The sequence below is a fragment of the Galeopterus variegatus genome, unplaced genomic scaffold (assembly GCF_000696425.1).
Source record: "Galeopterus variegatus unplaced genomic scaffold, G_variegatus-3.0.2 Scaffold36, whole genome shotgun sequence".
Classification (NCBI taxonomy): Eukaryota; Metazoa; Chordata; class Mammalia; order Dermoptera; family Cynocephalidae; genus Galeopterus; species Galeopterus variegatus.
Window position 1 is genome coordinate 1,048,742 of NW_007726147.1, and position 15,589 is coordinate 1,064,330.

Below are 15,589 nucleotides of genomic sequence, written 5' to 3' on the forward strand. Positions count from 1 at the left end.
TTTTTTTTTTTTTTTTTTTTTTTTTTTTTTTTGTCTTTTTCCGTGTCCGGCAACAGATCGCAACCCTCAGTGTTGCCCCCGTACCGGACCGGGGACCGGCAACGGGATCGCAACCCCCGGTGTCACCCCCGCGCCTCGCTCAGCCAGTGAGCGGGAACCGGTCTGTATGTGGGATCCGAACCCTCGGGCGGGAGCGCCGCCGCACTTCCCAAGCGGCGCACTATCCAGTGCACCACCGGGCCGGCCCGATCTATTTAGTTTTAAACAGGAATAAAGTTGAGAATTTTAACTTGTAACACTTTAAGTGGTTGATATCTATCTACTAAGTCATGAGGTGGTTTCTCTCTCTCCCTACCTATTAACACCTTCCCTCACTGAATCACTGAGGACACAAGAAGAGAGCGTTTTTAAGCAAAGTTTTCATTTTATTTACACTTCCTTTTTTTTTCTTTAAGACATCAATTTGGTAATCTTTGTGGGGTATTCCTGAGATTCTCAACATTTGTAAATTACTTCATGAACATGTGGCACAAATCTTGACCACTATACTTTAGGTAAGTTTCAAAAAAGGTTTCTCACAGTTAAAAAATATAAAACATAATATTTTAAAATTACTAATCACAATAGCTTTATATCACTGAAAAGGATATTATCTGTTGCTCTTCATCAGGGCATCTTTTCAGTCCAGTGATGGAAAACATGGGTCTCAGCATAAGCTGCTTTACCTACCCTTTGTTTCTACTAAATTAGGAACCTTCAACAAAAGTATATGTTATTAGGAATGGCAGTATTATTTGGTGGCTATGTCAGAGGATTCTATATATTCAGATTAAACGAGGTCCCAGAAATTAAGGGTGTGTGTGTGTGTTTTTACTAGACTTCTTTTAAAGCCTAGCTCTGGAGTTATTATTCAATAGACTTTTAATCCACTCTGAATACAATGATGTTAGAAATGCATGTTTTGTTAAGGTGTTTAGAAATTATTTTAAACTATCCCAGCAATGATTTGAATGTTTGTGTCCCACCCAAAATTCATATGTTGAAATCATAACTCCTAAAGTGATATTAAGAGGTGGGGGCCTTTGGCAGGTGATCAGGTCATAAGGCTAGAGCCCTCATGAAGAGGATTACAACAGAGACCTTATAATAGGGACCCATAGAGCTCTCTTGGCCTCCTTCTGCCATGTGAGGACACAAGAAGTCAGCAGCCTGCAACCTGGAAGAGGCCCTCACCAGAACCCCACCATGCTGGCACTCTGATCTCAGACTTCCAACCTCTAGAACTCTGAGAAATAAATTCCTCTTGTTTACAAGCCACCCAGTCTATGGCACTTTGTTACAGCAGCCCGAACTGACTAAGACAATCCCATATGGATGAAGTGTCAATTACTATTAAATTTATATATAAAATATATATGATATATATGGTGCCTTGTCACTCTATATTATAATGTACATATGTAATATACATTGTTTTGTCTCTCACACACACACATATATACATGAGAGAGAGAGAAAGCAAATTGGCAAAATGTTACCAACAGATGAAGCCAGATGAAGGAGATATGGATGTTCTCTGCACTGCACGTTAACTTGTCCATAGATCTGAACTTTTCAAAAGAAAAAGTTGGGAGAACAATAAATCTGATTCCAGGCCATCAATTTCTTCCTCTAAAGTGTAGAAAATCAAGTGCTGGGAAAGAGCAAACTTCCAGCGATCAAGCAGTTTATATCTCAGTCTGGTCTCCAGAAGAAATCATGATAATTTTTTCTGAACATTGAAAATCATGTTTATCCCTGAAGTGATAGTTTAAAGTTACTGAAGGCACTCAATCTCTATGAAGCCTCATGATCTGGCCACTTGAAAATATCTTCTAAGTATCAGTATCAAAAAGAAATGTTTTCAAGGAATTTCTCTCTATAAAAATTAAAGCAATTCTGCATTAATGGTTCCTTCCCCAAACCCCATTAAAATAACAGTAAACAAAGTTTTTATAAAAGCACAAATCTACAAAAGCAAGGAGAAAAGAACACCATAAAATACTTTAGAATCTGGAAAATAGGTGAACAAGTGTTAATTGTCATAGAAGACCTGAGAAAGCTACAACTAGGTTGGCAGTGGAAGAATCCCAGAAGCAAGTCTACTTTAGCTGGATAGAGATCTTTAGGTTTCACATTTTTAAGACATTGTTCCTTCTTCTCCTGTTTTTTATTGTTTCCATTGAAAATTTCAGTGCCATTCTGATACTCAGTCCTATGTCTATGGCTTTTTCTCTCTGGAAACTTTTAGGATCTTTTCTTTATCCCCAGGGCTTTGGAATCTCTCAATATTGTGTCTTGGTGCCCAAGGAAAGAATGCTTCCACCAAAAAACCCAGACATGATTCTGTCAGAAGTTGAGACTGTCCCTTGCTCATGTCCCTTTGCTATTGAACTAACAGACAGAGAATGACTTACTACAATGGCCAGGCTGATTGATCCCAATTATTGGGAGAAACTGTGTTGCTGTTATACAACGGAATAAAGAGGACTATGTCTAGAATTCAGTTGTGAGCCTTAAGTATTTCCACATCCAAGAATGGTCAGTGGGAAACGCTGGCAACCCCATAAAGACAGGATTACTAAGAACTTGTACCCTGTGAGATGATGTGGGTCATCCACTGTGATGGGTTGAATTGTGTCCCCCCAAAAAGATAATCTAAAGTCCTAACTCCCAGTACTTCAAAATGGGACCTTATTCAGAAATAGGGTCTTTATAGAGGTAATTGAATTAAGAAGTCCGAATCCAATATGACAGGTGTCCTTATAAAAAGTGGAAATTTGGACACAGAGACAGAGGCACACAGAGTGAAGCCCGTGTGAAGACACACAGGGAGAATGCCACGTGAAGACAGAGGACTGGAGTGATGCTGCTACAATACCAACAATGACTGGCAAGTCACCAGTAGCTAGGAAGAGGCAAGGAAGAACTCTCCTGCAGCCTTTAGAGGGAATATGAGAGTCACAGTAGCCAAGACCTACTGTTTTCAGTGATTTCATAATGGGGAGGGGACATTTTAGTGGGTGTATAATTGTATCTCACTGTGGCTTTAATTTTCATTTCCTTGTTGAACACTTTTTAATGTGTTTTTCTCCATTTTCATTAGAAAAAAACTCAAAGACCTAGGGATAAATTTGATAAAAGATGTACAAGACCTCTAAAATAAAAACTACAAAATCTTGTTGAGGAAAAATAAAGAACTAAATAAATTGATAAAATCTCCATATTCATGGATTGGAAAACTCAATACTGTTAAGGTGTCAATTACCTGTAAATTAATCTACACACTGGATGCAATCCCAATCAAAATCCCAGCAGTTTATTTATTTATTTTTAGGAAATTGACAAAGTTATTATAAACCTTATACAGAAATACAAAGAATCTAAAATAGCCAAAATAGAACTGGCTGGTTAGCTCACTTGGTTAGAGGGTGGTGCTGATAACACCAAGGTCAAGGGTCTGGATGCCCACACAGGCCAGCTGCCATAAATAAATAAATAAATAAGCCAAAATAATCCTGAAGAATAATAAAATTAAATAACAAACTACTGACATCAAGACTTAAAATACAGTTACAGTAGGGCCGAGCCCGTGGTGCACTCGGGAGAGTGCAGCGCTGGGAGCGCAGCAGCGCTCCCGCCGTGGGTTCGGATCCTATATAGGGATGACCGGTGCGCTCACAGCACTCACTGGCTGAGCGCGGTGCGGCCGGTCTCAAAAAGGACAAAACAAAATAAAAATAAATAAATAAATAAATAAATATAGTTACAGTAATCAAGAAAGACAGTGTGGTATTCATGCAAGAACAAAGAGACCAAAGGAACAGAATAATTATCCAGAAATATATATATATAAACCATATATACATACAATTAAAATAAAATTATATATAAAAATGATTTACATACACAAATATATAATAATCATATATATGAGATTATTTGCTTTAGAACAAAGATTTTGCTACAATAAACAGTCATGAAGCTATTGGATAACCCTGTGGATAAAAATGAACCTTGACCCCTCCCTTCCACAGAACCTAAAAATAAATTCAAGGTAGATCATAGCCTCAAGTATGAAAGCAAACACAATCAAGTCTCCAGAACAGAAAAAAGAAGAATAGCTTCTTGACTCTGAAGTAGGCAAAGATTTATTTAATAGGACTAGACATAAACTAAAAGTGAAACTATTTACGTTTTTGAGCCAAATTTAGAGGAAATTTAAAAGAGCCAGGACCTCCTGCATTCAGCAAAAGACTCTAAAGACAAGAATAACTTCAGGACAAAGATAAAATTCAGGTTACAATCAATAAAGCACAGCTTTATTTATCTTAAGAGTGTGGCTGTTAAGACCCTTTGTGAAGACCTCAGAATGATCTATGTGTACCTCGCAGGGCTTCTAAAAGTCTTAAGGGTGTGCTTTGCAGCCCCTCTCAGATGAAGATTAAGGCGCTTAAGAATCCTAGTGAATTGTCTCTCAGCAGCCTCACAGGCAGCCCTGGGTAGAGAAGGATCTGTCTCAGAAGGAGATGTGGGTGTGGCTTTTACCTAACAGTGTGCGGTGATTATAAATTTATATAAAAGACACTAAAGTTTTTTAAAAGAACTGTACTAGTTTAGATTGAAAGGGACACAGACAGCACAATATGAAATGACGCCGTTGGGCCCTCAGACTTCTAGGAAAAGGAATCAGGCTGAGAACAGTAAAAAAAAAAACTACCCAGAGGCAACACGGGCCGTTTCTTATGGAAAAGGATGACTCACAGGGCAGCACCACAGCCCAGAGAGAGCAAAAGCGGGTCCTGCCAGATAAAAATTACAGGAGGCCATTGTTCTGGACTTAGTTCCTACGGTAGGCCCAAACAGATCAGACTGAAAAACAAAACGGTGCTGACCTGCTGAAGTTCCACATCAGCAAACCTAAACTAAGTTGAGAGAGAGAACAGCCAGTTTCCCAAACAGATCAGTTTAAATCTTCTATGGGCATGATAATGAAGTTCCCTCTGCTTTAACCCTCACACAAAAGAAGTAAACTGATGTTACACAATCAGTTATTTTTCTATCATTCTTTCGCCCTGTTCCCACCTTACAACAAAAGTAAATGTGAATTACCAATCTGTTTCATTCTTTGTTTCTGCTTTCTTCGGCCCTTTTTTTTTTTTTCTGTCTATAAAGTCAACCTCTTTTGCTCAGCTCATTGGAACACTCATTCTATTTTATGGTATGAAATGTTGCCCAATTCTAGAAATGCAATAAAGCCAATTGAGAACTTCAGATTTGCTGTAATTTTGTCCTGTGACAGTCCTAAACAAAGTGCATTTTCTGATCCTGGAGCAGGGGCAACTGGTAGATGTCAGAATTTCCATAGTGTGGGGACTACTGTGTGCCTCCTACTCTCCCCCAACCCTTTTTGGATGGGACTGTCTACTGCATCAGTTCCCTTTATCATCATTTTATAATGTGATGGACCCGATTCAGTTGACATATTACAAGTTTTGAGCCAATGCAATAATCAGATGAGACCTGAAATGGTTTGTTATTCAGTGACAAAACACCTTAGAAGGGCAGAATTGAATTTCCTCCAGCCCTTGGGGGCTGAAGAGACATAGAATCACCAGCCTGTCAACTGGAAACACAAGAGGGCCATGCCCTAGAAACAAAAATGAATCCATAGATTGAATCTTATTAAAATGGAAGATTTTAATCAGCCCCAACCCAGCTCAATCTCTGACTGGATTGAGTAATCAGTCCTTGGTTTTGGTACAGGGTGGATGTTCCAGCGGGAGATATCATTTAGAGCCACTGTAGTTATTTTATATATAATATCTGGCAAATAATAAAAAATTACTAGATATGGGAAAAGACAAGTCCCTAAAAGTTTTTTATGCATGGTAAGGCTAATTCCTTCACACAAGGGTATCTGGGAATTAGGAATTCAAAGTTCTCAGATTCATCTGTGTCTGCAAATATTCCCATTCCAAGCCTCAGGGACCCACAACTTCCCAATCAGTACCCTTACCTTGGCACAAGAGATCACTGGGGTTGTGTATTTAAATGCCTTTACAATTTTGCAAACTGCACAATCAGGCCTTGGGCCTGATCATCAGCCATGTCTGTCTTGCATCTATAAAAGATAACAGATCCCTTTAAGGCCACCATAAAGGCTTTCTGTTTATTCTCCACCCATTCCACCCCCAAGCTTGAGAGTTCAAGGTGTCAGGGGCTGTGTTAATTTTCCAACAAAGATAACACATCCAAAACAGCAGTTGTGATAGTCATCACCACCGCCTAAATCTCTGATAATCTTCAATGATTCTTCAAATCTCCCCTACCTGCCCTCTGATGTCCTAACACTGCCTCTCACTGGCCAATCCCTGCTGGAAGGAACACAGCCCAGTGATGGAGTCCACAGAGGCCAGCCTGTGGGGACACAGTGCAGGAAGAGAAGGATGGAGAACAAGACTGCTGAAGCAAACAGAACCACCAGCACATGCCTGCACCCTTTTTTCTCAGAAAGTTACTGAAGAGAGTGCTCCCCCCAACCCCCCGAAACAAGAGGTAAGGATAAGCAAGGAAGAAAAAGACAGGGATCAGGAAATAGGGGATTCAGCATAGGAAAGACATAAGGGGAGTAGCCAGGATGATTATGAAAAGAAGTTCTAAGCCATGAGTTTGCAAGAATCTTTACGGCAAGTTAATTCTGGAGTGAGAGGACAAAATTTGAAAAAAAATTTACAGTGCAATTACCCAAATCATTGCAGAATATGCTGCAAGGAGTTTTGCAGTTTTTGAGAGAACATCTGAGGATGAATTAGTGATAGGCACGTAGAAAACTGTGTAAACGAAAATTTCAGGTAATTATTAGCTACAAGAAAGACAAATCAGGGCAAGAATGGAGATACAATCCTAGTAGTCCACATAGATCACCTCTGAGCAATATCCACAGAGTCCTAATCATGTAAACACTAAAGACTTTCTGGCCTATGACCCTGTATTATAAATAGGTATTTTAAGCAATTGTTTTTCACTCTTTCCTCTATAGCTGCCAAATGGCCCAGGAGACACACGTCAGGTAATAAAGAAGCACATTTTGAGAAGCAAAGCTTCACAGTCTAGCACTCTGCCACAGAAGACCCTTTCTTCTTCCTTTTCTTTCTCAGGGAGTTCCATGCTAGGTCTAATGCTTATCTTTATATTCTACATGCTCTAGACACTTATACAGACAATAAGTACATTTTATGAAATCCAAGAACGCATTTAGGGAAAACAGAAATTATCTCCATGTTTTTTTTAGAAGACACAATCCAATATTTCACTTTTAGGTTTAAAATTCTTATTAATATTACCAAAATAAAATTAATGGAAGTGCTTGACCATTTTACTATGAGAGAAAATAGTAAAATGGAAAGTGTAGTTGAGTAAGAATAAAATATTTTAAAAATTAACTTACTCGTATGAAGTCCATAAGTGTATTATAAATGAAGGCTCCTCTGGGAAGAAAAAAACAGCTTCCAGGACTCAGATCATGGAAGAAGAAAAGTTCTTGTTCCTAGATTGAGACAATTATTGAATTTCAAATCTCGTCTGCTATTGTTTAGTATTTACTGTCCACGCACGATATGGTAGGGATACATCATCATATACTCAGTTATCATTCCATCTTGTAATAGCAGACATTCCAAGGCCCCTCAATACTTACACCTAACTATATGAAAAAGCACATATAAAATCACCATTCATATTTATGGTTACCTTGCCTTGAACTTAGCTTTTATGTCACCTTTTGTTATTTACTGCTAATTTTCTTAGCACACTTGGAGTATGGATCTCATGGGGAGACAACATGGCAAAAAGATCAGAAAAGTTCATTGCAGGAGGCGGGCTTTAAGTGATGAGGATCACTATCATGGCTGTCACTTACTGACAGCATGCTCCGCACTGAGCATCTTCAGCCAGTGTCTGTCCCCCCAACAACCCCACAAAGCTACTCAGAAAGAGAGATTGGGACATGGAGATTCACAGTGAATACTCTGCCCATCATATAACACAGCCAGTAGGTGGCAGGACTAAGATTAAAAAATCCAGGTCTACCTGCTTCCAAATCTCATTCCCTCTTTCCACACACTGTTCTGCTTTCCAATATAAACTATCTAGCAAGTGTATACAATTTTAAAAAACAACTTTATTTTTATAATATGAAAAAAATAAAAGAAAGGTGCAATTTTTAAAATCTAATAAAGAATACAAGAAGGAAAGAGGTTAGAAGACATTTGGAGTTACTAGCATGAAAGAACTCAACAGTAGGCTATGCATGCCAGCAAAATAGAAGACAGAAGAGAAGAAAAAATCTTATTTTTAAAACAATTCAGTTGAATGAGACATAATCTAAGCCAATGAAAGAATGTTTCTGTCTTAGCAGTGATTAGCAAGTGGGGTATACCTTCCCAATTTTCCTATGATCTCGGTTCCTGGCTTCCTCTTGGAACTTTTCCCAGGTTTTCATCATCTTATTATCAGGAAAGGATATCCCATAGATCCTCTGCAATGTTTCCATTTCAGGATTGCCCTCCCAATATGTTGAGGAATTCTAAAAATCAAACAAGATTTCGGTGAATATATCAAATATTTGGTTACAAGTAAACCACTCTTAAATATGCACATGATTTTCCACTATAACATCTTTATAGCTTACTTAAAGTAGACTTTTTCCAGTGCCAGGAAGAATATTAAACTGATTCTAACTAAACCTTCCCAGCCCAAATTATACCATTAATCAGTCAATTATGTAAAGAGTCTGCCGTGGATGCTAGGAATGAAAGTGAGAGGGAGCAGAAAGGGGAGGCTAAACAGCAATCGTGATGACAGAGGAGGGAGCAGAGGAGCAGGAGGTACAGGAAAGGAAAGATCCCCCGCTGCTCTGCATCTCCGTGGTTAAGAACGTTAATCGGTTAATCGTTAAGTGCTGTCACCCAGCCCCACACTTTACCTGTGAGAAAACCAAGGCCCAGAAAGGATGGGACTATAGTCAGTCCCATGCCTGCTTGATTCCCCAGAGCAATGTTTTCTCCGTTATACCATCATATCCCCTTTTTGTTTTCTTTTTCCTATAGCACATTATTCTCACATGCAGAGAAGTGTAATTGCTCACATTAGGGCAATTCAAGAAAACCACAGTATATAGAACAACCTTTTAAGGTATAATATGAAAAAGAAGCACATTATAACACAATAAGGTAAATGATAAACAAAAGCTATATATAGTGTTCTAATTATCAAAATTCTAAAACATTATATTTGTCAAATAAGAATGAAGTATTTTAAGATATCATGATATTCAGACTATGAAAGACATGATTAAAACCTCCTATTATCTAGTTCACCTTACTGTTTGCTATATTTTTTAAAAAAATCAATACTTACCTTGAAAATTTTTATGGCTTTTATTTTTCCAGTGTGTCTTACATGGGGGCCTTTACAAAGGTCAATTAGTGGACCACACCTGTAATAAAATATTTAGGACATTCTCAGACACAATTATAGATTTTTAGACTATTCATTATAAATCATATTCTCATATGTTTTAAGTGATGGGTTTCACTTATTTATATGTTATGGAGCAATTCTTAATTTAGGATCAAGAAGAGAGGCAATTCATCTAGCCTCAGATCCCATTCTGTCCTCCTCTGCTTAAATTCAAAAGCCACAGAACATCTGAAAGAAATTGTGCAGCTAGAGACACCATTTTTGATTGTCCCATCCCAAGGCTGTCAAAAACCTTCCATTGTCATAAAATCAGAAAGTCATTTCCCTGCTCTACACTAATTTTCAGGACCAAAATTGTTTGAAATATTTTCAGAACACATTGACTTGACACTTTACTTAAAAAATAAACATCAGGGTTTTTGTTAGTTTTTTTCTTTTAAGCCCTATGGTTTTATAACAAAATGCCTAATTGTTTCTCAGTTTATTAAGACAGAGCACCAACCTACAATGCAAATCTCAGGCAAAAGTTTAGATCAGAAATGACACTACATTAAGACACTTGGGGATGTAGCCAGGGATTCACTTGTACATATAATGAATAAGGGCCCCCAAACCTTAATAAGCACAGACTTTTCAAGGGCAGAAATATTAACAGAGTTAACACATGAATGACATAGGTCAGAGGGAAGGTTACTTAACATCAACCAATTTAAGGAAAATCTAGTAAAGAAAGTAGTGCCTTAACTATTACAAACAATTTTAAGTATTTCTAAAGTTCACTGGTTAAAAGTTAAAAATTACAATGAATGCAAAAAGAGACTGGCCTTTGAATGACCAGGATTTGTGTACTGTACTCTGTCCAAGATGGAGATTTTAAGTAACAATCAGAGGAAAAGAAGCTAATTAATGCCTAATTAGCACCAAAAAAATTTTCTAATCTTTAAATAATCCCACAGAAGGAAAACTTTCTTCCCCCCAAATTAAATATAAGCCATTCAGATTGATAAACTACAAGAGAAAGGTTCTAAAAAACCCAAAAGGTCAAGTATTAGAAGCTAGAAATTTAAAATTCGGCATATTTTTTATATATCGTCATTTACTTTAAAACTTTAAACTGGTTATACTAACATTTCTTTGAATTCTAGGTAACAAATAATAAAACCCTATCAGGTCTTTGGAGAGTAGCAAAAATAAAACACATAGTATTCCACACCAATGACAAATGGCAATGAATTCATGTTATTATTTGAGAAATGCACTGTGCATGGTTTTGCATAAAGGGGATAGGACTTTACTTATAGAACAATTAAACCAGAGAACCATAAATACTTGACTGTGGAATATAAGTGCCCTAGTGGTGGATATCTGTGATCATAATTATACAGATACCAGGTCTTCTAAAATGAGACCATGAAGGTGCCGGCAGCACCAGCACCAGAGAACCTGACCTACAGAAAGGGGAGAACAGCAATTGCCTGCAAGGCAGCCTTACAGAAAGGATAAATAGAAAGCAGCTCAGGAGCCTAATGTTAATCTGAGAGAACTAAGGGATTCTGGTATTTTCAATTGCCTCTTCTTACCATTTGATTTTGCCTTTGCTTCCCGATATTTTTTTTTGTCTCATCATGAATATTCTGCTAACACATGGAGGTTGCTACATTTGAACTCTGGACGGTGGGGAACACAGCGTGAGGTAGAGAATCACTGTGTGAGGAGGTGGTCCATAACAGCTCCCGCTGCCACGTTAATAAGAATGTGGAGGGACGAAATAGAAATTCCTTTCCCTAAGAGCTTCTAAGAACACAGGGCACTGGTGAACACTATTTCACCCACGTGGACAAAGATCCTGTTACAGCTGACACCCAGAAAATAAACTTTGGGTCTCAGTACCATTCTGATAACTAAAAAGGAGAAAATAATAATTTCCCTTTGGTGATAACATTTTGGAGCCCCTAATTAAAGTAGTATATCAACATTAAAAACAGACCACCCACCAGAAAATAAACTCTGCTTATACTGCTAATGCTTTCAAGTTTACCATTCAGCAGCATTTAAAATTCATGCACACAGACCTGTAAACTGTGGTAGTTGGAGTGTTAACCTTCTCATTCAGGATGCGGCATTTAAATTTATTGTACTACAAAGAAAAATATATTTACACATTATTAAACTAAATGTTTAAATTAAAAAAAAAAAACCCTCTACTCTTTCAAGAAACACTGAAAGGGTGTCTACTGTGTTCTAGGTGCTGAGACACTGAGGATACAAAACTCACAGCCTTGAACTGCAGTGTGCAGTATGGGAGCCACACTCACTGTGGCCACTGGGCACTTAAAATGCCCTGTAAAATGAAATGGGTTGTGCTGCAAGTGTAAACACACTGGAGTTTAGAGGTACAGTTTGGGAAAAAAAGAGTATAAAATAGCTCATTAAATATTTTTTATATTGGCTACATGTTGAAATGATATTTTTGATATATTTAATAAAATTTTCTTAAAATTAATTTCACCTTTCTTTTACTTTTAAAATGTAGCTGCCAGAAAATTTAAGATTACAGGTGTGGCTCTGATTTGAGATCACATCATATTTCTATTGGACAGCACTGCTCTAGAAGATCCCATTTTAACCAGATGAAATGAACAAAGCAATAAAATTCTGAGAAGGACACAGCTACGTAATTAATTTGTGTAAAAACAAAAACAAAGTTTACAGTAAGTGATGACATCATTACATTAAAAACCTAACATAATTTTTTTCCTTTTCCTTTCTTTTCTGCTTTCATCACTATCATGATGGTACAAGGTACTGTACATTAAATAACTAATTAAAGAAGGTAGTTGTTAGGGCCAGCCCATGGCTCACTTGGGAGAGTGTGGTGCTGATAACACTAAGGCCACGGGTACAGATCCCTATATAGGGATGGCCAGTTAGCTCACTTGGGAGAGCGTGGTGCTGACAACACCAAGTCAAGGGTTGAAATCCCCTTACCAGTCATCTTTTTAAAAAAAATAAAAATAAAAAATAAACGAGGTAGTTGTTGGGAGGGAAAAAACCCACATTTGTATAATTTAACTGTTTCATACCTACATGTTCAAATCAAATCATTCTCCTTCACAAAGGCTGGTTGCATTTAGTTCTTAAGAGTAGCTGCAAAAAAGGCAACCCATGGAATGGAAGAAAATACTGCAAATCACGTATCTGTTAAGGGACTGGCATCCAGAATATATAAAGAACTCCTGTAACTCAAAAACAAAAAAACAAACAACCTGATTCAAAAACGAACAAAGGACTTGACAGACATTTCTCCAAAGAAGATATAAAATGGCCAATAAGCACATTAAAAGATGGTCAAAACCCTAAATCATCAGAGAAATGCATCAAAATCACAATGAGATATCACTTCACCTCCATTAGGATGGCTACTATTAAAAAAAAAGAGAGAACAGAAAATAACAAGTGTTGGCAAGGACGTGGAGAAACTGGAACCTTTGTGCACTGCTGGTGGGAATGTAAAATGGTACAGCCTCTGTGCCAAACGATATGGTCAGTCCTCAAAAAATGAAAAACAGAATTGCTATATGATCCAGCAGTTCCACTTCTGGGTATATACTCAAAAGAAGTGAAAGCAGGAACCCAGACAGAAATGTGTACACCCATGTTCACAGCAGCATTATTCACAATAGCCAAAAGGTGGAAGCAATCCAAGTGTCCATCGATGGACGAACGGATAAACAAAATGTGGTATATTATTGTGAATATATTATTGTGTATATAATATGTGAATATTATTCAGCCTTAAAAAGGAAGGAAATTCTGACACATGATACAACATCAATGAACCCTGAGGACATTATACTGAGTGAAATAAGGCAGACACAAAAAGACAAATATTATCTGATTCCACTGATATGAGGTCCTAAGGGTAGTCAAATCATAGACGGCAAGTAGGATGATGGTTGCCAGGGGCTGCGAGAGGAGGGATCGGGGAGTTAATGTTTAATGGGCACAGGATTTCTGTCTGGAAAGATGAAAAGCTCTGGAAATGAACAGTGGTGATGGCTGCACAACACTGTGAATGTACTTAAGGCCACAGAACTGTACACTCAAAAATGGTGAATTTCATATTTTATATATTTTACTAAACAAAAAAGAGTAACTGCAACTTGTACCAAAACCAAACCTATTTTTTAATTCAAGCCCACAAAACTAATAATACCATGCTTTCAAAACATGGGCTTTCTCTAATGTGTGTGATTTAAAATACAAAATTAGGGATACACTTGAGTACACTGGTCAAAACGATATAAAGAGAAAGTTAAAGTTTTAAACAAGTTACGCTAGCTTAAAATCTAAAAATAAAAAGTTAACAGAAAACTCCAAAGAAAAAAGCCAGAACTTTACATGGGATTATAAATATTACTGAATTTCGTAGTCAGATATTACAATACGCAAACACACGTATGAAAATTATTCTCCTGATCCTTTACCTATCTATGTCTGCCTTAAAATTTTCAGGAAATGGACGAAGAGGGAACTGAGATAGCAAGTGACGGTCAGCAACCTCACAAGAGGTTACCAGACTTTGGAACAATTTGGTGAGCAACAGCTAATTATTTGGGGGTTCAGGGGGGCAGCTAGTCTATGTTAATTATTTTTAATATTCCCAGTAAAAGGCTGCTATTCTAAGAGTTTCCCCACGTTACCTTAAACATTTCAAGGAGGATTTCCTTGCTGACTTCTAATCTTTCAAAAGGTTGCTTTTCTTTAATGATGGTTTTACATATGTTCTCCAGTGCTGACAATTCTGTGCTGGACACTGCTCTAAAAAGAGGACATAAGAATCAATACAGATTTGGCTTCTGGTCAAGATGGCAGAATAGACAGTCCCCAGCATCACTCTCTCCCACAAATCAACAAATTTACAACTATTAAAAAGCAAGGACAGCCAAGCTGGGGCCACTAGAGCCCAGGGGAAGAGGAGGAGAGACCTACAGAATTCATGAAGGCAGGAGAAGCCACGATGAGAGAAAGAAAGGATTGCTCCCACCATTTTGAGCCCCAGCCACTTCAAAGCTTCACAGAGCAAGAGGTGGCAAAAGCTGCAGGTGTGCCCTTTGTGTGAAGTTTCTTGGAGACTGCAGGGGGGAAGAGGGCCTCGGTGGCCACTAACAGGGTTCCCATAGACCCACATATGAACGAGGGGCAACAGACAACTGAAAAGAGAAGCCACACAGAAACTGGTGACTCATCACAAGGGAATGGCACATGGCCCATCCCGTGAGAAGTGTTTGGAGTGCGGGTGGTGGGGGAGACATGCCCACTGGGGGAACATTGGGGCACAGCATGGACAGCTGATCTGCCCTCCAATCAGCACAGGCCCACTCAGTAGAGACTGGTCAGGAATACCAGAACTGCAGCGGGAACAGTTTGCTGAAAAGACTCAGGCCCAGACCAAAGTTTCCAAACAACCCAGGTATACCAGACCTCACAAGACCCAGAAATGTTTACAAGGTCAACAATTAAAACCTGAGCTGCACAAAAAGCCTTCCTCAGGGAATCAGCAGCAATGAAGCAATTTAGCTCAACCACAGGGCTCAAGTGCTGGTCCCCACAGGAAGTTCCCCCATTTTAGAATTAAGCAAAGAACAACAAATTAGTTCCAGTGCAGAGTTTAAGTGGTGGGAACAGCAAATAATCCAACACAGAACTGAAAGAAAAAACAAAATACCCAAAGACATCTGCAACCAGCTCAGCGACGACCATCAAGCTGCCATTGGAAACACCCTGGGCTCCCGAGCCAAGTGGTTGGAGGCTGAGGGCTTCAGCCACACCTCCCTGACATCTGCATCCAGCCCAGCAATGACTGAGCCACCGCTGGAAGTCCCCTGGTCTCCCCTTCTGGAATGAGGGAGGTGCCATAGGCCTCAACCATGCCCCCCTCCTTCCACCTCCTCCCATCCTATTTCCCTCCCCTTTCCCATCTCCCCCTCCCCACCAACAACTCCACAACAACATCTTAGAATGTGTCATGGAGCCAGGGGAAGCTGAACCCAGCTGCAACTAGGCA

At 38.7% G+C, this 15,589-nt stretch overlaps 1 protein-coding gene across 2 annotated transcripts in view; it reads right to left on the reverse strand.

Annotated features, from left to right (window-relative positions):
- Positions 1 to 15,589, reverse strand: part of TARSL2 (threonyl-tRNA synthetase-like 2) — a 64,227-nt gene that overhangs the window by 41,910 nt on the left and 6,728 nt on the right. For both annotated transcript variants that reach the window (XM_008571087.1, XM_008571092.1), the window contains exons 3-7: positions 14,226 to 14,343; positions 11,595 to 11,659; positions 9,460 to 9,538; positions 8,480 to 8,626; positions 7,490 to 7,588 (exon numbers count right to left, since the gene is read on the reverse strand). In XM_008571087.1, the coding sequence (XP_008569309.1) occupies positions 7,490 to 7,588; positions 8,480 to 8,626; positions 9,460 to 9,538; positions 11,595 to 11,659; positions 14,226 to 14,343 (508 nt within the window). The remainder of the gene's footprint in view (positions 1 to 7,489; positions 7,589 to 8,479; positions 8,627 to 9,459; positions 9,539 to 11,594; positions 11,660 to 14,225; positions 14,344 to 15,589) is intronic.